General features: G+C 45.3%; 1 protein-coding gene across 1 annotated transcript; it reads right to left on the reverse strand.

Moving 5' to 3' along the window:
• Nucleotides 1–5,023: 5,023 nt before the first annotated feature.
• Nucleotides 5,024–19,956, reverse strand: grhl1 (grainyhead-like transcription factor 1). The gene is made up of 15 exons (XM_084675376.1): nt 19,810–19,956; nt 17,415–17,601; nt 16,869–16,942; nt 16,234–16,615; nt 15,344–15,426; nt 14,860–15,016; nt 14,529–14,640; nt 13,615–13,709; nt 11,523–11,769; nt 11,304–11,431; nt 8,974–9,002; nt 8,600–8,682; nt 7,595–7,680; nt 6,575–6,639; nt 5,024–6,469 (listed from the first exon to the last, which is right to left on the reverse strand). The coding sequence occupies exons 1-15, from the start codon at nt 19,827–19,829 to the stop codon at nt 6,355–6,357; spliced, it is 1,863 nt and encodes a 620-aa protein (XP_084531502.1). The 5' UTR covers nt 19,830–19,956; the 3' UTR covers nt 5,024–6,354.
• Nucleotides 19,957–20,289: the final 333 nt, after the last annotated feature.

The following is a 20,289-nucleotide window of genomic DNA, read 5'->3' on the forward strand; positions in this document are numbered from 1 at the left end:
TCCAGGCTACTTTGACAGCATTTTTACTGTTACATCACCATACTTATTCCAATAAAATAAAAGTCCCTTGTCAACATGACCTACTTTGTAAAAGTGCAACTCAAATAACAAAATCAAACATGAAGCAAAGTAAAATGCAGCTGAAACTAATTAAGTAAACCTAAGTCAAATCTGTTCAACCAACCCACTGTCGCCACTCCCCACCCACCCCTTCTTGGTATGTTTGTCCCCAGACTGAAGTGGGCCACGTTGTTTGGTGAGCAGGTGGGAGCTGTTGGAAGGGTGGCAGGTATGCCCTGGCATGGCATGGCAGGGCTGGTAAGGGAGTGCCCTGCTTCTTTGTGACTCACTATGACCTCAGGGTGCTGTAGCAGCAGGCCAAGCAAAACAGGAGGGTTGTGCAATGCAGCGCAGAACCAGCAACTGGGGAGAAATGAGAGCGTTTGGAAGGATAGGAGAGAGGGAGGACAGGACAAGAGGAGCTGGAGCAGCCTGTTTGTGTTATAAGTGGGGCAGACAGAATGAACCCTACCAGAGGAACTGGAGTAAAGGTTACGCTTGTCCTAACCAGACCTCCACTCTAACCACCTCTCCCGGATCCTGCACCCTCCCCCGCACTCCACCCCCTCAGAAACTCCTGGAGAGGACACAGGAAAGGGGGAGTTGCCCAGGCGGGGTTAAATATACCACCCCGGAGCCTATATTTCACTGTCGGGTCCACAGTCTGACATCTCACATGGCTTCAGGAAAGGGTGTCAAGTAGTTACTCCCACAAGAGGAGTGTCTTGATAAAGTATGTGTGATATATTAATCTCTCCCTCTCTCTCTCTATTTATCTATCTTTCTGTCTCTGTCTATAAGTATAAGACTGGAGATTTACTCAAAAAAAAAGGTTTTCTAGAGGCCTCACAAGCCAGGCCTACCCAAGTCAGTGTTCAACAGTATAATCAGCTGGTTTGGCACAATTGTCTGGTATTTTGTTTGTATTGCAACATCAAAATATCACAAATGACTCACCGTTTCATTCGTTTGTCAACAGGTTTTACATTTTAGGTGCACACAAAGAGACATGAACTTTCACCTACATGCAGAGAAAGTCACATGAAGCATTGTTCAAAGAAGCCTCCTCTAGTCTTGATAATAATCACAACTAACAAACGTATGTGGCCATTGAGGTTTGTGTCTGTTTCAGTGTTGTTAACATTTTGTTAAAATGCTATTTAAATGTTACATCTTACTGAACCAGAAAGTTTTTCTTGTTTCTCACGTGCAGTTCTTGTAAAACAGCAGATATTCGTATATCTGCTGAAGTATATTTAGTCATTTAGCAGGCGCTCTTATCCAGAACAAATTACAGTAAGTATATATAAGTATATTCTAAGATATGCATTGTTTCTATGTGTGCCTGAGTTTGAACATTTACCTGCACTGCATTGTCATATTTTTACTCAGTCAGGTGACAACAGTCTTAGACCGTTTCCACAGTGGAAACATCCATGAGATCCATATGGGTGAAAGGAGACAACATTAAAGAGATGTTCATGGTCCCTTCCTTTCCTTCCTTCCTTCCTTCCTTCCTTCCTTCCTTCCTTCCTTCCAGCTTTTTGGGGGTGTTATTAGGAATATTGGACAAAGCCTTTCTCTCTCCTTTAGAAGGCACTACTCTGAGATGTTATGCAAGGACTTCAAAGAGACTGAAATACTCTTGCAGTTGCTATCTAATGACAGGGAGTTTGGTATTTAGGTGAAAGGATACACAACATAATACATACTGGGTGCCTGCTGACAGTAGTCATTTTACCCACAGTGACACATGTCCCCTGACGTATTCCAGTGACACTTTGATAAACAGCAGCATGGCAGCCTGTGCCCACTTCTGACAGGTTGGCATTACTGGAATAGATAGAGGATTAGCCTCCCTCTTTTCTCAGGTCTCTTTCTAGCAGGTGGTTAGCCTTTACTCTATCTGGACCACAATCAAAATCATGTCAGCAGTTTACTGAAGGATTGGTATGGTTTACAGTTAAGGCATTTTGTAGATTGGATTTCCGGAATTTCTCTTGAACAACTTTGTTTAATTTCTTGTGTTCATTCTGCTGATCTGGTTTTGTTTAGTGTGGTTGATTAGCTGCATGCAGCTTTATCCGGTAGATGTGTAATAAAACAATCCTCCATTCACATTCCCTCTGCCCCCAATCAAACCCATATGTGTCTTTAAGTCAACTGTTTGCCTATTGTTTGAGTAGCCTGACATGTTAGCACAAGAACACCCCCTTAAAGCACAGCGATGAATCACAATGGCAACAGTAGTTGCCTCCCTACAGGCCTGGGGATTGGTGGATATTGGTTTGCCAAAGCCAATCTGTTACTATGACACACAAGCATGTGAGAGAAGCTGCTGATTTGCCGTCTGTTGTCCTGGCAACGGAGAAAAGGGAGGCAGGTTTCTGAGAGCTATTCGTAACGGTTTCCTGATAGAACTGTTGAGCCGGTCTGAGCATGTGCAATAGGCTGGCTGATGATCTCTAGAATGTTATTGTTTTTTAATGGATCTTCCTTTGTGTTTTATCTGGTCTGTAAATTAAGGGTAGGGTTTTATTGCTTCATGAAGAACCAAAACAAAACATATTATTCATCACAGTTTTTGTGGAGGAGAGACTGATTTCACTATGTTGCTTGTGCAGTGATTGTTGTCTGTGTGTAATTCATGCCCATAAGCAGATCATTTCAACAGTCCCATTCCAAGCTTACTCAGTAGGTATAAGCTTGTTCGTGGTTGCCGTCTGCAGTGTTCATACTGTAAGTGATATGATATGGGCCCAGGGACCGTTTAGTCTACTGGGAATTCATCCACATCTCCTATAGAATATTCTGTGTATGCTATATATACATATATATATTTAACTTGACAGGCAGTGACTTTTTTACAGTTTAGTTTTGGCCACAAATATGGATCAAGCTGTGTGTGTGTGCGTGTGTATGGGTGTATGTGTGTGTGTGTGTGAGTGTGTGTGTGTGTGTGTGTGTGTGTGTGTGCGTGCGCACGATAAATATATCTGCATCCAGTTTTCAATGCCTGAGCACCGGTAATGGATCTGCACAGGGGAAACTACTATCATTCCCCATGAAAGGCATGTCCTAGAAGTGGGTCATTAAAATTAGTTTGTGTCAAGTGATAAAAATGACTGTATTGACTATAATGTATCACTGACCAAAGTTATACTATGACGTGGTCATATTATTACAACCAGCAACATGAACTGGGTTTGCACACCATCCACAGCCAGATCAAGACCAGGTGTTTTCTGAGGGACTGACCATTGGCTAATATACTGTAACAGGCTGTTAATCCTGTCAAGCCTTTGTTCGACAAGCTCACATACTGACAACTAACCAACAATGGTGAGCAATCTACAGCTGTATGTAGGCCCACATCTTGATTCCAGGCAGTTCGCACACAAACACCAGAGAGGGACTGATGATGCAACCAACAGTACAGTGCCAAAAGTGACTTAACACCTTGAAAATCCTAGGGCCAACCGCACCCAGCAGGCCAGGTTAAACACCACCCTGTTTGAACCCTTGACCCTCAGCACTGGCGCCCCCCAGGGGTGCGTTAGTTCCACAGTCCTGTTCACCCTGTTCACCAACAAATGTGCATGCACCACTCCTAACAATGAATTGATTACCTGTACTGATGACACAGCTATCCTGGGTCTCACGTCAGACACAACAGATACAGCTGTGAGCAAACCTTTGGTCACAGGTGAAGGGCGGTGGCTTCTGAAGGGACATATAGCCATAGGAAGGGGTGGAGGGAGGGTGATTAAAAAAATGCCATTAGGGTTGCCATGCAACCATCTCACACCCCTTCCCAACCCCCTCAGTGGGCGAGCGGAGCGGTCTGGAGCAGAGCTCACTTGGACACCTGACAGAGACAACTTACCTAGACAGCAGCCAACTGGAGCTATGATGGGGAACATCATTTGGATCCAGCTAATCATCATCCAGCCAAACAAAGGATAAACAAAAGAAGGGTGAGAGAGAAAGAAAAAAAAATACATATATACGTATCTTATTATACAATAGCATATTGTTTATATAAGCTATTATATAAGCTATTATATTACTTAGATTCCTTGAGAGGAAATACAGAGGGCTAAAGAGGACAGATAGAATAGAGACAGAATACTGAGGAAAAAGAGGGACAACATTATCGAAATCTTGGCTCCTTTGGTTTGCCTAACCGGCATTCGAGCCAGGACAGAGGGCCACGCCATGAGGGAGAAGGAGAGATAGGCCCAAAGCACCAGATGGTTGCGTGCTTGAATGCTGTGCCAGTTGCATGGCTTTTTTACCTCTGTCTATCTCCCTACCCAGAAACCCTTTCTGACAATCATGGTTTTACACCTCGATCCACCCACCCACCACACCTAGATTGCTTTCGTGGAATTTATCCATGTGCTTGGGCTATAACCCAAAAATGACCACAGGCGTCATTGACACTCTGGCATTCCTCAGGGCTGTCTATGTGGTGCAGATAACTACAGCAACAATCTGCTGTACTCAGATTGTTGTTGACTCGTATCACTTTAAGTCTGATGCGCATCCAGTCAACTGTAGCTTGAAGCCTGGTTGGAGGTTAGTTTCCCAAACGAAAATAATCTTTATGTAAGGGGCGAGTTAAATGTGAGACAGAAAAAGCAGTGGCTTTGTGGTGGAATTCGATTTGAAATGCCTCTTCAGTGGATCTGTACTCTTCCTTAAAAACGAGAGGTGTGGACGTGCCCCCAAAATGTCCAGGGCTACCATATCTGGTCGTGTTGGGATGAAAACTCTGGGGGTGAGGACACGTCTGAGGGTTTTTAGCTAGCGAGTGTGTGGCCAGGATGTGATGTCATACCTGATTGGTTGTGTTTGCTGCCCAGACATCTGGGGTTGTGTTTATCATGCAAGGCTGCATCTACCGTTGTGTGCTCTGGAGCTGAAGACTATGCTAAGGCCACGCACTTCCAACCAGACAAGCTATTGCAGCTTTTATTGGACACTTTAGATTACATACAGGAGACACCTCTTTCATCTTCTCCACTAAAAACACGTGTTCAGTAATGCACGCATACAAGTAACATTTTTCTTTCAGCACTTCCTGTAAATACTATGCTTGAATTGTAGGAAAATGTAATATAAAAACATTATATTAAGAATAATAGTAATATATATTTGTATATACTGTAAAAAAATAAAATAAAAAAAGAACCCACCCCCATGGCTTAATAAATATAAACACATTAAGTACTTTAATACAAAATGAAACCTGTGAAAAAACATGTTTTTCAAGATGTCTAAAAGTCAGTATCATGTTTTGTCATTTGATATGTATTTAAAAGGCTCAAACATGAAAAAGAAACCTGTCAATCTAATTGTCTGAGCTTAAATATCATATTGCACTTACATCGCAGACCAAGAGGAGTAGATCTCTAGAACATTATCAGTATGTGAGTTAGTGGTAGATACAAACTTTCTCTTAATACTTACATCAAGGCCATGGTTCTAAATAGTTCTTAGCAAAATGACTGCTCCCACATCAATCCCAAATCCACCTATAGTATAATCTTGGTTTTAACACAACAAAAACATGGAACATGTAGTACATGGTCCCAACAGCCAGTCAGTTTACACACTAAACACTCATGTTTATAGTAGAATCAATACACTGAACTTAGAGAGTTCACACAGGCTGCTTAAGGTTCAATACAATACCTGTGTGTAGTGTGTCAATTTGTGTGCTAAGTATCCCATTAATTACAAGAATGAGATTGTCAGTGCTATGGCTTCAGAAGGGGAGAGAGCAGGTGAGCAGAGGGGATAGCATGCTATATGTACATGCAGCATCACCTATCAGAACAGTGCCAGTGCCACCAGTCTCTCTATCAGACATATTCCATTACAATACAAAGACAATGAAAAAGTGTTTGCATAGCATGAGGTATAGCCACACAACATTCTGTACAGAACAAAAGAACTAACATGTGTTACACTTATAAAACAAAACTATCACAACATCTTTACAAAAGTACCAACAACAAAAAAAAGGAATCAATGTCAATCCTGTACATAGTGTATCCACAGCAAATGCTCTTGGTGTGAGTTATGTTATTGAATAGCATTCACTAATCACATTGTATTAATGACTATAAACTGTCTAGACAAAGTCCTGTCAATTTGTGTTGTGTGGGCTTATGGCATAGTAGCTAGGTATGTAAACCACAAGTCTTCACTGATTGGATGCCCACTTCTCCAATACCTTCATCTAATTGGACTAAGGAGAGTCACATGTCTTCACCTCTGGGCCAATTAGATCTCTGTGAGGGTGAACTTGAACATTCCCCCCAGTTCCTCCATGGAGATCTGAAAGGTGTCTTCATTGGAGTAGTGCCTGATAATGTTGTCATCCATGTTGACCAGAATCCTGGCACAGAGACAGATAGAGCTTTCAGTAACATGTGTTATTAAGTGTTTGTTTGTTTGGATAAATCTTCTTCATAATCACATTTATCTGTGTGTGCGCATTTACCCTTTCTTGCATTTCTTGTAGACCTTCCCCACTTTATCCAATGGCAATTCATATTTTTCTGAAATCTAGAGGACACAAAATCCTTTTAGCAAGATTCAACAAAAAAGAGGTTATAGCAGATCAGTGCCATCAATACCAGTGGGACACTATCAACAAATAGTAGACGTGCAATGATTGAAGCATTCATCCCCTCTCACTCTTCGGACACACCATTTAAAATTGTTTTAGTTGTGTAATGAGTAGTGGACATGATGCAAATTGCTGTTGACATCTTGTTGCTCTGACGGTTACATCACTGTCGAGAGGAGGGACACATCCAGCCTGGTCTCCTCCAGCCCAACACCCCGGCCCCCACTACTCTGCTCCGGACGACTCCGCTGGACATCCTGTCTGAGGGTCCTACTGTATGTGACCTTCCTGACCCCTCTCTCCGGTCCACCCTGCAGAGCCCCCTGGCCACCCCCTCCTCCCGCCCCAGAACACCCAGAGGCCAGGCCTCATCCTGTCACAACTCATTTGGCTTGTGGTGAAGGCGGTTGGGGACCCTGGAGAGTTCCCCCAGAGCAGAGGGCACCCCGCTTTGTCTAAGAGGCCCTCCCCGGACACACAGACAGACCCCCCTGGTTAGAAGGGAGCGTAGACTGTGAGCAAACGAGGGGTACAGGGGCTGAGGGAGAGAGGTAGGAAAAGGGATAGATGGAGAGGTGTAAGGGGAGGGAGGGAGGAAGAAGAGAAGCAAGGGGAGGGAGGGAGTAAGACAGAGATAGAAAGCAACAGGCAGGGGGATTTGCGAAGGAAGGTTTTGCCACAAACAGGCCCTCCCACCCTGGTGTGGAGACACTGGAGGATGTGGTCAGACTCCCACCCATGTCCTCAAGTAACACCACACCCATTGAATCTAACCCTGCAAGCCTTGAGCACAGATCTAACCCTGCATGAAGAAGCAACCACCAAACCTTGAGGTATTCAAGGTTTGGTGTGGCTGAGGCAAGTTGGGAGTTTGATGCTACTGGAACTTACAGCTTCCACCAAGCCTTTCAGGGTTGGGTTCTTCAACATGACAGCGTCAAACACTTCCTCTGTCTCCTTACGCACGTACAACAGGACTACGGGGAGAGCAGAAACACTGTGAGGGGCGGTATACACACACATATACATACACACACACATATACAGGCATACAAACATACACATGTCCAGGTCTAGGTTGGGTTTATGGACCTCACCTGACCTGAACCCAGACTGTGTTGTCTCTGGCGGCAGGCCTGGTCCAGCACAGGCCCAATGTGGGGACAAGGGCCAGGCTCTGTATAACACAGAGACGGCCAGCTACACTCACACACAAATCTACCACTCCCGAAAAAGATAATTTTTCAAGGAAAAATAACCTCAAAACTGACTGAAAAAGAAGTACATTCATTGTTTTGTAAGAATGTTTTTCAAGACCTTTGCAGTTATTTTTGGCAGAGGCAAAAGTGACCTTTCAGTGAGGTACGAATGCATAAAAAGTATGCCTTTGTGTTATTGCTGACTTCATGTTTTTTTGCATTAGTGACACAGGAAACTATACTAAGTATAACGTGTGTGTTATTCTGTGTGTCCCAAAGAATAGAATGTGTGTTCATATTTGGATGTAGGCTAAAGAGCATGTCCTTGTGTGTGGCTTGTGTGTGTGTGTAAGGGAAAGATAGGAGGAGGGTGTGTGTGGATGTGTATTTAGTTGTGTCAGGGAAGCTATTGGAGGGGGGCACCATGCCTCTGTGTGTGTGTGTGTGTGTGTGTGTGTGTGTGTGTGTATGTGTGTGTGCTTGTCTAGGGCGGTTGTTATGGCTTTCTCCCTGAAGGCCAGGTTGCTTGCCTTCCCTCCAGGGGCAGTGAGACATGTTTTTTAGTGTCAATCACCAACACACACACACACACACACAAAGACACCTCTCCTACAAGAAGGGTAAACCCCTGATCGGCACGTGTAACAGTAACATATATAGAATGATGCAATACACACACACACACACACACACTTACCTTTCTTTGGCTCATCTAGTCTGGCTAGCTTGTTAGGAGTAGACCCAAACTCCTCCTCAGTGTATGGCCTCTTCATTCCAGAGCTTGATGGAGACACATACACATGAATGCACCCTCATTCTCCGTTTTCAGTGTTAGCTATGATTTTCCAAGCATTTCTAGTAGCCAAGACCAAAACAACCAGCTAAAAGGCCATGTGACACACACACGCACTTTCCTCAAAGCTTCCTGCAGAATGGAGGTCTCCCTAGAGGGGCTGGATTTGGTCTCTCTTTAATTGCCCATGCACTTCCCCCAGTCCCTGCTTCTCTAGTACCAATACAATCTCATTACATGCTAAATGAACATGGAATCAGTGTTTTTTAGGAACTCACCTGTCCTCTCCATCTTCTGAAGAGAAAGGCTGCAGGGACAAAGGGCACAATGACATATGTTATTATGTTATTAAGTTATTGATCAAGTTAAGCTGCAGGAAAACCCACAGATGGGTACATGCAATCTTATGAATGAATGATTTCCTACTTTATGCATCATGATCACCTCATTAAAATAATACATCAAACACAACAGACGCTAATATTTTCATAAAAATACACTATAATCTTATGAACAAAAGTGAGATTTTGGAGAGTCTGAAATATCCAGGCTTGTAGCCACAGACGACACACAAATACACTGCAGTATGGGTCAGTTTGTTTTGTGTGACATGTTTAGCACTGTTCGTTCCCTTCCTCTACACGTTTATTGTAGCAGTGCAAAAGAGAGAAAGGTTTCTCCCAGATCAATGAACCCAGTTTTCAGGGTCAATCTCATAGATTTCTCAGTCTGATCCACCTCCCAACCTTTATCCCCAAGTCCTGGTCAATACGTGCCACTTTTGCAGGTATGTAACAGCCCTTATCTGTAAATTACTTCTATAATGCAGGAACCAGTCTAGAATCAATACAGCTCTCTCCCACAGGAAACCCGTTCACCCTCCTAATAATAACTGACTGGCTGTTGGCCAACCTGGAGTTCACTGGGTTGTCATTCTGGGTTCAGCCTTCTGTCACCATGCACCAAAACACAGTATTTCCCCCTCAACCTCAATTTTGCCTCAACCCAGTGAAAAAAAGCAGAGAAAGGTAAACAGTCGATAGGGTTATTTTCAGCTGAGCTCAGTCTGTTTTCTGCAGGTCAAACGCCTTGTGGCTCTGTGGAGTCAGTGAACTCATTGAGCCAGGGCAAAACCGTAGCGCCGCTCTCAACCAACAGGGGGCAACCCCAGACTGCTTTCCAAACAGACGTGCTGCACAGCCTTACTCAACCAGTCTACCTGGTGACCCTGAAACATCTTGTATATCAGAAATGTGTATGCACAACTTTCCAGGAAGAGGTCAGTGTAAGGACTCAGAGTCCAGAGGTGGAGGTGCGGTTGGCACCTGGGGGAGGGATGATGTCATCATAGAGATGATGACACCTGACAAGACATGCAGGCACAGCATGCCTCAGATGCAGGTGTCTACACCCCTGACCCCCCGCTCCCCCGCAACCTCCTCACCCTTCTCCCTCATCCCCTCTATCTTCTCTCTCCCACCACCCTCCCTCCCAACTCGACTCAGTCCTTCTGCCCTGAGATTTTGAAAAAAACGAATTGCAGCCGGTACAAATCCCCGCATTAGTTTTGATTCAATCTACATTGAATCAGTCCAGCAGCCTCTTGTCGTATCCTTCCTTCAGGGAACACTTGCCAAGGCCATCTCTGTCTCTCCTATCGGAAGCTTGTGGACCCACCCTGGCCATAAAGGCAGGGACTGGAGCACTTCTCTGGATCACACTGTTCCAGCCATCTGGCAGAGGAGACTGTTTGGTCGCCTTGACCTGCTCCTTGCTCCCCCCCGCCCGCCCCTCCTCCTCCTCCTCGCTCAGGTGGTTGTGCAACTGCAGTCCAGAGCTACACGTGACGTTGCCCACAAGCATAACGAACCAAACCAAACAAACTACGAACTGGACCTATTGGTAACTATCTATATGTATATCAAACGAATGGGATCCGTGGATCGTCGACAGACACCAGGCAGGGGGACTGGCGAGAGGAGCGGCAGCAGCTGTGTGCTAAACTGTCTATATTCAGAGGGAATCTATCTGAAGTATCTTTCCCTCTCTCCGTGGACAGGGTCTCGGGCTGACACCCTGACCCCTGCCAGCTGGTTCTGACTGCTTGGTCACACGCCAGAGACGCTCGCACAAGAGACAGGTGATCAATGTCCAGCATCACTCATCCCAGTGAACTCCAATTGCAGCTGACAATCTAGCTAGTCCACCTCTCGCTGTAGAGTTAGGGTTGGGGTTAGGGTTAGAGTCAATCAAATATAAATTAATAGAGTCTAGGAAAGATGTGTCAAATAGCTTGGGTTTGTATTTGCTGAAAGGGGCTTGTGTGAAATGAGTTTGATAGTTTAAAGTTGTTCCACGGTGTAAACACCACCCACCTGCGCCATCAAACTGCTAGCATTTCCTGGCTAGCATTAGCTGGCTCAAGTGGTGTTTATGAGGGGAGGTCAGTTGGGTGTGTGTGTCAGAGGAACCAACACCCAACCTTTGCTTAGGGCAAGTGAAAGAGGAACCGATATTGACACAGTGGCATCTGTGACACTGATGAGGGTGGCGTTGGAGAAGTCTATGTGCCTTCTGGAAGGTTCTGCCTGTTTTGGGGGCTACTCACATGGCGCTGGAAGTTGGAGAAGTGCATGTCTGGGATGAACAGAACTGGCTGGGTCTCAAAGTCCGTCATCATCTTGAAGACGGTGACATCATTGCGCTTCTGAAGGAGGGGCACTTTGACGTCCACAACTATCAGAACCAAAGAGAAACCGATAAGTCTGTGTGTGTGTCTGTGTGTGTATGCTTGGGTGTGCTTCCGGAGGACTCCGTGGTCACTCACAGTTGCCGAGGGTGGCGTTGAGGTCCGTGACCTTGCTCTTCCGGCGAGACTGCTTGCGCTCCTCGTCCCTGATCTTCCTCTCGGCTCCCTTGTCACAGAACACCTTGATCTGGCAGTAGGCCCGGTGGATGGGCTTGTTACTGCGGGTGTTGTAGCTGTAGGTGTCAATCTGCAGATTCAGAGGCAAACCCTTCACCCCTTTCTGGGACGAGAAGTCTGTGCTCAGGCAGTTCACTGAGATGAAGATCTGAGGAAGAGAAGAGAGGAGAGAGTTTAATACCATTGGGATAACAAGCTTCATCAATAGAGTAGAAAAAAACGTACATTTTACCATTCTGATTCGATCAATATGTGTTTACTTGATGCTGGCTTTGACATCCTTTACTGAACAATGGGAATACTGTCCCTGGTAAGACTCAACACTACAATAGGCTGAGTGTTGCGCAATTGTGGCACCTGTCAAGCTTGCTCCCCAGACCTCAGTGTTTGTCTCCCTCTTGTGGGTGACGCTGGTCATCACATGTTGACTCACCCATTGAGGGAAGGCCAAACAAGCCCAAAATATCTACACATCTCATACATAGTGAGGTCATATCCCTTTGCCTTCTTGGATATTTGACATTGTTATTAAATAATATGACTAGCTGGATATAAACCATATGGTCACACACCTCAAGCACACAAAATTTCTGTGTAACTGCAAGTGTGTTTACAGTCAGGTAGAGGCCTGAAGAGTGTAAACATTTAGTAAAGGCTGCTCCCTCTTTGAATGTCCGTTAAACAAACGGCTTCTGCATTTAGGTTTCAAATCGCCAGAGGGCCCAACGACAGCAGAGAGAGCATCTATTTACACTCAGCAGCACGCGCTCTATGACAAAGTAGTCCCATCAGTCTCCCACATCCCTCTCAGTGTCATCCTACACCTGGCGGGACTGGGGCTCAAATAGACAGGTGCTGCCTATGTGTGTGTGTGTTTCTGTGTGTACATACACCAGATGAAAAAATACAAGGATGAACATCCTATAGACACAGGCTCCAGGCCACGAGACACCAAGTAAAGCAGATCCACATCCTGGTAGTGTGTGTGTACGTGTGCGTGTACAGTCCTTCACATGAGCTTGTGTGTGTGTGTGTGTGTGTGTTTTTTAGGGACACACACAAGCTCACCCTGTGGCACCGACTTGTCTGCTCCACTCTTTGTTAGCCTATCCTAGCCTGCTTGTCTTAGCCATCACGGTTCACATTTAACAATAAACCCGTCAACAGCCCAAGCACAGCTGAGAAACATGGAAAGTAGCACCGTCGAGGTTCTGACTAACAAAACCCAACCAACTGGTCTGGAGTGACGACGTCTCTTCTCATCTGTTTTTTTTCCTCTTGAATGAACTATTAATGATGTCTTTCTTTTTGTCTCTCTTCTTATCGGACAGGCTTTCATCCCTGGCAGTTACTTCCAGCCCTCTACCCCCTGCTGGGTTTCCTCATTCCAGCTCGTATTGTTGAACACGGCTTGCCTGCAACACGCCCCACACTCGCATCACTTTAAGCCACAAAAGGGGTGACAGGTATCGGGTTAAGAACGTCGTCCCTCGATAGTATACAAACACACGTACGCCTGGAAACCTACGTCTGCGCGTCTCTATGCAACGGGTCAGCCCCAGAAAAGACTAGTACGACTCCTTCGCGACCTTCCAAACCACTTTCCAAACAAAGCAATAGAAAGGGAGCAGGCGATCTCTGACAAATTGGTTGGAACATCACCTGACACCGTTTCTACTGCACAACAAATGTTATCTTTTGGAATGTCGTCAGCTGTGTTGGGTTGTGGAGTTACCAGACTAACAGTATGTGTAACACTATATGGAGATTCTCACCATCTATAAATTCTTGGAATAAAGATAATTAGACTGAAAACCCAAACCTCCTCTTCTGCTCATAGTATTCACTGCCAGGTAATCCATTGCAAAAATCTCAACCTTTAACAAAAGGTTTTGTGGGTTTTGAAGTTCTTTCGAAGTCCTAGTTGTCTAGATGTCCATCCAGTGGGATCTGACCAGGTCTGGGAGTGGCAGTGTGTGTTCTGCAGTCTCACCTTGGCCTCCTCATTCATGTCCCAAGTGAAGGAGATGGCATTGTAGGAGATCTCCTCAATGTTGCTGATGGTGTTGAAGCTCTCCTTGTAGTCTGCTGAGAATGACAAAGACCAAAAAAGAATTCAAGAACTGTCTGCGGCCTTAGCTGAGGGAGTCGAAGATGTCTAAACAGTCAGAAGAAAGCTTGGGTGGCGTGAGGAATGACAAGTGGGTTTATGGACAGAATTGATTTCGACTGGGGCTCCTTAGGGGGTGATGTTCCTCCCAGAGCAACAGGTAGACACACCACCAGTGCCCTCTCACCTACAGGTCCACCATACCTATCAGACAATATACTTTTATCTCCCAAGCAGAACTAAGCTCTTCTTTCACTCCAGCTAGAGCGCACACAGAGAGAGATTGATCAGTCCACATACATGGCTTTAAGCTGCTCTATTGTCTTGGCTCTAGACAGCACCCGGCCTGGTTTACACAGGGTCAACAAACAAGGTCATTATCTCAACCCTTCTCTCAACCATCCAATCAGGTACATGGGTCTACATGAGTTTATTAGAGTATGACCAATTGTGGATGTACTTTAACTAAAAAGGTATGCATGTGGCAATGTGTGAGTGTGTGTGTGTGTGTGTGTGTGTGTGTGTGTATGTGCGAGCAAGCCTCTTTTGCTGGCTGTTTTCCTGGTGTGTAGCTAGCTGGGGCATGCAGCTTCAGCTGGGACAGAGGGAGCGTGTGACACGGCAGAAGGAAATGGAGGATGACGGTTGCACAACAAGCCAGCAATCAACAGTGAATCACGCCAGGACGAAACCAAATGAGGGACAAGGGAGGAGTGCGAGGTGCAGCCGGCAGACGACAGAGCCGATAAAGAGCCAATTCTCAGTTGGTCCATGACGGCTTTGTCAAGGCTTCTTACCGATGTCCAGACACCTTTGTTTGGCCGTGTGCTGTCGGGAGTGCCAGTACTTCCAGTGTTTGAGCTGGTCGTCTCTGCACTTCTCCTCCCCAAACACAACCATCACCACACTCTGGAAAAACCAAGACACACAAGGAATCTCAAATATATACAATAACATTAACCCTTGAGGGTTTAGGTTGGTTGAGGGGCAGTTCTAAGGGCGTATGTGAAGCCCTCTGTGACGTTGCTTGGAAAAAGGGCTATAGGAATACAATTGGATTTGATTTGAGTACACACACAAGCAATGCAAAGAAACAGTTGGGTAGACACGCTCGCACATCTCTCTTACCCTGACTTTGGTGATGGGGTGGTGCAGGCCTTTGCTGTTTGGAATCTCCCTGAGTGTGATAGGGTAGAACTGTCCCTTGTTGAGGTAGGTCATAGTTCCGTCACCCGTCTTCTGACGCAGAGACTTGGACGCCTCCAGAGTGTACTCAAAGTTATCCCTGGTCCAAAAACAGTTCCCTTTTAAGTCTTTGTCCCTTCAACACCTCACTTTTTTTTCCACGCATCACCCACTTTGAACCAGGAATCGCCATTGCACTGCTTGTGGGGCTACACATTTGAATAGCGCTAAATCATGACCCAAAATCGGACTAGTGTCAAATTGGCTACGATAACATTGTTGTGCTATTGTGGTAGCATTGTGACTTTCACACTAGGGCTGATCTGGTGTCTCCCCAGTGGCGCTGCTGAATGAGGCCATTCTCGGGAGTCTCGTATCAGGGTCTGAATGGCCGAGGGAGAAGGCGGCGGGCGGGTGGTGGGCTTACCCCTGCACGGTGTCAAACGCACTGTAGTCCTCAGGCGTCATGGAGGCCATGCGTAACTGGAGATCCCCTGGGAACGGGAACACCTGTGACACACAAAGAGAGAGAGAGAGAGAGAGAGAGAGAGAGAGAGAGAGAGGGGAAGAGAGGAAGAGAGAGAGAAAGAGAAACCAATGTCAGATGGCTGCTACTGCATACTACACCCTGAGTTATCACTGACTAAGGGTCTGTCTGTCTGTCTGTCTGTCTCTTGGTCTGTCTGGAAACCCTGCCAATTCCTTTACTTTCTGATTCTTTCTTACACATAATGACACGGGTACTGTGCAGTAGCTTTAGTATATGTTCTTATTGCAGAGCATTGATGGGATGACAGGTATGAAGTGCTTCATGGTCTTCACTCTCTGCTCTTCTTCCTCTTCTCTAGTTCTCACTGGCTCTCTCTCGCTCACTGAAGGGGAAACAAGGAAACAAACCACTTCCCTTCGCTCCCCTCCCACCATCCCTACTTTCTGTCCCTCCCTCCTCCTCTCCCAGTGTAAGGGGGTTTTGTTGGGTTATCCCTTTCTAAGGTAATCCCCCTCCAGGTTAGATAGAGAAAGGGGAGAGAGAAAGGGCTTTGGCTATTGTAGGAGAAAAGTACAGCACTTTATTGTGTTGGCCAGACAATGGCATAATAACATGCTGGCCGCTATTTTGGCATGTTCAAATAAAACCAGGGAAGCCTGAGCCCACCTCTGGCTCCATGGGATCAGGTGAAAGAGCCATTGTCTTGGGGGGAGAGATCTGAAAGAGGGGTGGTGGGGGTGGAGGTGGGGGTTGAGGGGGGGTAATGCAGGGTGAAGGGTTGGTGGGGGTTGGAGTTAGGGGTATTAGATCCCCCATGTACAACCAACCTCCTGGGAACCGTCCTTGAAGCCCTCGGTGAAGGTGGAGTCGGGCGTGCGTGGCTGGGTGTTGGGGCTGAACTGGCTGTGGCTGTGGGGGTGAGATCCGCTCTGGGCCAGCTGCCGCTCGAACATGGAAGCATGGCCGTCCTGCTCGCCTCCGCAGTGGTTGGGCACCGTCACGGAGAAGCCGCTCGAGGGCACCTCGGTCTTCACTGGGTAGTTTGGCATGGCTGCTATGGAGACGGTCACTGTGGTGTCGGGAGGGGCAAAGGATAACCTCTTGTCCTGGGCCAGCTGGTTGGGGAGGAGGATGTTGAAGGGGCCCTTCAAGACCTGGATCCTGTTGTCTGAGGCCATGGGGGACTCCTGGAGAGGAAGCATCATGTGTCTGGAACACAGTGGCAATATAAACAACCACAACAGGAGAACTCAGGCCACACGGTTTGGGGGTGAGATGAAAGCTGAACATCAGACCAAAAATCTTTTTATTCAGATGTTGTCAAACTCAACACATACACACTACAACCCCCCCCCCCACACACACACACAGACACACACACACACACACACACACACACTAGCCCCCGAAAGACCTCTCCCTTGCTATGACCATGGTGGTTGTTGTTGAAAAGGGATGCTACCTTTTGTTAGGATCCACATCAGAGCCCATCACATCGGTCTTGGTCTGGGATATTGTTCTCTTCTCCCGGGGCACCTGGGGAAGGTAAACACAGCCGTTCACTGTCAGTCTGACCACAGCACAGCAGCAGTGGCAAAAGCCTGCTGTCTAATTGGGCAGTTCAGCGTTGAAGCTGGGCAGCCCTGGCACAGACTACACGTAATTTTGTTGTATTTCAACCATGCAATCTATGATCTCTTATTTTGAAAAGGGGGATTTTTCTGCTTCATTTATTTTGACAGAAACAGGAAAGGGAGGGGAGGGGAAGGGTCACATGCAAGTATTGGGCCTCGGGGAACCCTCAGCTCTTATTTTGATGCCCTGTTCTTTCATACTCTCATAGTTAGTAGTCCTATGGCCTACACATTCTCAATACAGGTCCTAACTTTCCAGATTCTAGTCCAAAATTCCAAAGCCAACGTAAAGCCAGATCCAGGACATTAAGACTCGAAAGTTTGAACTTGTTAGAACTACATTCCAACCTTCTGGGTTCTGGTGGTCCCGTTACCTTATAGTAGTCGTAGAGCAGGCCCAGAGCAGCAGCGCTGTCCTCATCTCCATTGATGCTCATCATGGCCTTCGTGGCGGCGGTCAGCGGGTTCTCCAGAAAGGACTTCCAGGCCTCGTCCTCGGTGGTGAAGTTCCGGCGCTGACCATAGCCCGGCTCATTCTGCAGTACCAGGACTGCACGCTTACTGAGGCAGATAAGGAGAAAGGGGGTCGGGTAGGTCAACGAAGTGTTCCTGGTATCGATATAGACTTTTAGCACCAATGGAATTATGTATCGTAATGCAAAACGTAGGGGGGGTGACATCATACATGTATCGGCGGATATGGCCCTGGTTTGCTACAGTACCTTTTCAGTCTAAAAAGCGATCTGAATATTGAGCAAGGACTTCAATCTAAAATCCACAGAGCAAAGGCCTGTACAATCAATCAAGCCTTGTTTCTAAGTGATCAACGGGTTGTAGAGATCAACAAGGCAGTGTTCTCTCTGTTCTGAACCTGCTTAACTAGTAGTGACACTGTGATTGTGCTAGAAATCTCAACACCTGACAAATGACAGCATTCAGAGAGATGCTCTACTGGCTCTTCCAGTGTGACTGCTTTAATCAGTTAACCTGACATATCTACACAGAGAGATCTTACCTGGAACATTCCTGTCAGTGTGACCATTGTTGTTCACAAGGAAACCTGTTGTAGAAGAACTAACTCAAGGCTCATCTTCCTCCTCTTTCTCTTCCTGGTGCTATTTACCTTTTCATCCTCCTCTTCCTCCACCTCCGCATAGCCCTAACACACGCAACTGTAAATATTCCTAAGGTCAACTTTCCAATGTCTCTAGATAAATCAAAAAGTCAGGTGGACGAGCAGGAGGAACTGTCTTTATTTGTCTTTTTTTTTTTTTTACAGAACGTACTTTTGAAGTGATAACGTAGAGAAAGCCAGCAGGATTTAGGGATTTTTAAAAGCGGGTAGAGTAAGATATACAACACAACTATGTAAAAAATATATACGTTTCAAGTTTCTACTTTCATATTAAGACAACGTTTTGGGAATTACTCTACATAAATTACAACAATTAAAATGTTCAATCAACCAAAACATTTAATCCATCCATAAGACACAAATCGAGTTTACGATTGCCACTAGAAAACGATCAAAGATTGTGGTCTCTAAGGAAGCAAATACTTGTTCTCTGAATGGTCAATGTAAACTAGCAATTAGTAATCCTATATCTAATTGTTTCTTTGACAAAATGTCGAGTGTGGAGGTGTTAGGGATTTGCAACCCGATAGATCCGTTATTCATTGGCAATAACAATTTGATGACATGCAAACTCGGTTAAGAGAATACATGTCCCTCACATAAATGTAATAGTCCTATTGTTGAGGAAAAATCGGCCTGCCCAAGTACAACACGTATTTATTCAAAACCATTTACCCCCTATTTGTATTTTTTTCTTTTCTGATCTAACTAAACTAAACTTTATTTATTTTTTATTATTTTTTTACTGTTACGTTTTAATTAGATCAATCTCAATGAATTAGGTCAATTAAACATATTTTTTTTAAGTATACATTTAGAAATTAGAAGTTAAAATTTCATCCTTGTTCGTCAGACAAGAGAAAGCTTGCTTACATTGTCTTTCTTACTATAGGGGCCAACGCCTAACAGGTGTACGATTTCACTGGTGTCAACAGTCTCCTTGCAAATGCCCTCAAATTTACAAAATACGTATAATCATTCTTTAAAAGAATATTAAATAAATACTGGAATATTTTATTTGTTTCAGTGATACATTTATTATAATAAAATTCGATAGGCTATATAGGCTATAACCAAAAAAAAAAAAACATTAATCCAAAAACAAGTAGACCAACGTAAACCAGCATTTATTAATCTGACAAGAAAAACCTTAAACCCACATTTTTTTTCAAACGCTTGCAGTGACGATTAACAGTTCCTGAACAAACAAAAGTAAGGCTAACCACATAACTGTAAGCGAAATCAAATAATGATCCACCCAGCAATTTCACGGGACGGTGAATCGTTAGACTAGGCTACTTGGAACTAGCGCTCCGGCTCGCACGACAGGTGGATACACCTGTGCGCCATGCAGGCATGAACATGACAGGTGAAACTGCGATAAGCCTCAAACGGTTCTCCCACGAACAGATCCCAACACCGTGTGAAGATGTTGAGAGACAAAAGCCTACTCCTTTTGGAAGGCTGGTAAAAGTAAACTCTGCCACGGTTGTGAGACAACAAGCCACCTGAACGTGGACAAATCCCTCAAAACCGTAAAAAAAGAAATCAGTCGGGCATTTTGCACCAGACCTGGTTATGATAGGCTACACGTTGATTCTTCTGGACTTCCAGAGGTGAATGAAAACACTTACTTGTCATGCTCCTGTGACATCTCGGTTGGTCGAACTGGACTTTCTAGTTGGTACTGTAAATCCGATCCGTCTTCTTTGCCCTGAAAAACTCAATCACGACGCAGGATGAGGGCTACGGCAAAAGTGTCTGTGAAAGAACGGGTTTTGTCGGCTTTTCTCGCTTTTTGGGATATACCGACAATCTGAGGCCGGTTTTACCTGTGACAGGGCATCGGATTGGATTACAAAGCTCTGAAGGGAGGGGCCTAATAGTCAATAACATTTGTTTGTACTTTTCATTGGTCCACCAGTAGGCTCGGTTAGGAGTCAATGAACTGATTGGAATATGCAAATAAATTGATCCGCCAATGTTATTGGAGTCCAATATTTTAAAATAAATTGTCATCCGTGATACAAACCTTTTCTAGCCAAACTCATACCCATACACGTGTACGATATGTAAAGTATGTACTTTACAAGAGTTTACAATCAAGTCAAGGA

Source organism: Hypomesus nipponensis, chromosome 3 (assembly GCF_054491055.1).
Source record: "Hypomesus nipponensis isolate SF chromosome 3, ASM5449105v1, whole genome shotgun sequence".
Taxonomy (NCBI): domain Eukaryota; kingdom Metazoa; phylum Chordata; class Actinopteri; order Osmeriformes; family Osmeridae; genus Hypomesus; species Hypomesus nipponensis.

Excerpts from the sequence above, each read along its gene's own strand:
- grhl1 (XM_084675376.1), bottom strand. The coding sequence starts at position 19,829 with ATGTCACAGGAGCATGACAA. Across the intron at positions 16,943-17,414 it reads TGCTCTACGACTACTATAAG|GTGCCCCGGGAGAAGAGAAC; the intron begins GTAACGGGACCA and ends TACCTTCCCCAG. Across the intron at positions 15,427-16,233 it reads TCAAGGACGGTTCCCAGGAG|GTGTTCCCGTTCCCAGGGGA; the intron begins GTTGGTTGTACA and ends TGTGTGTCACAG.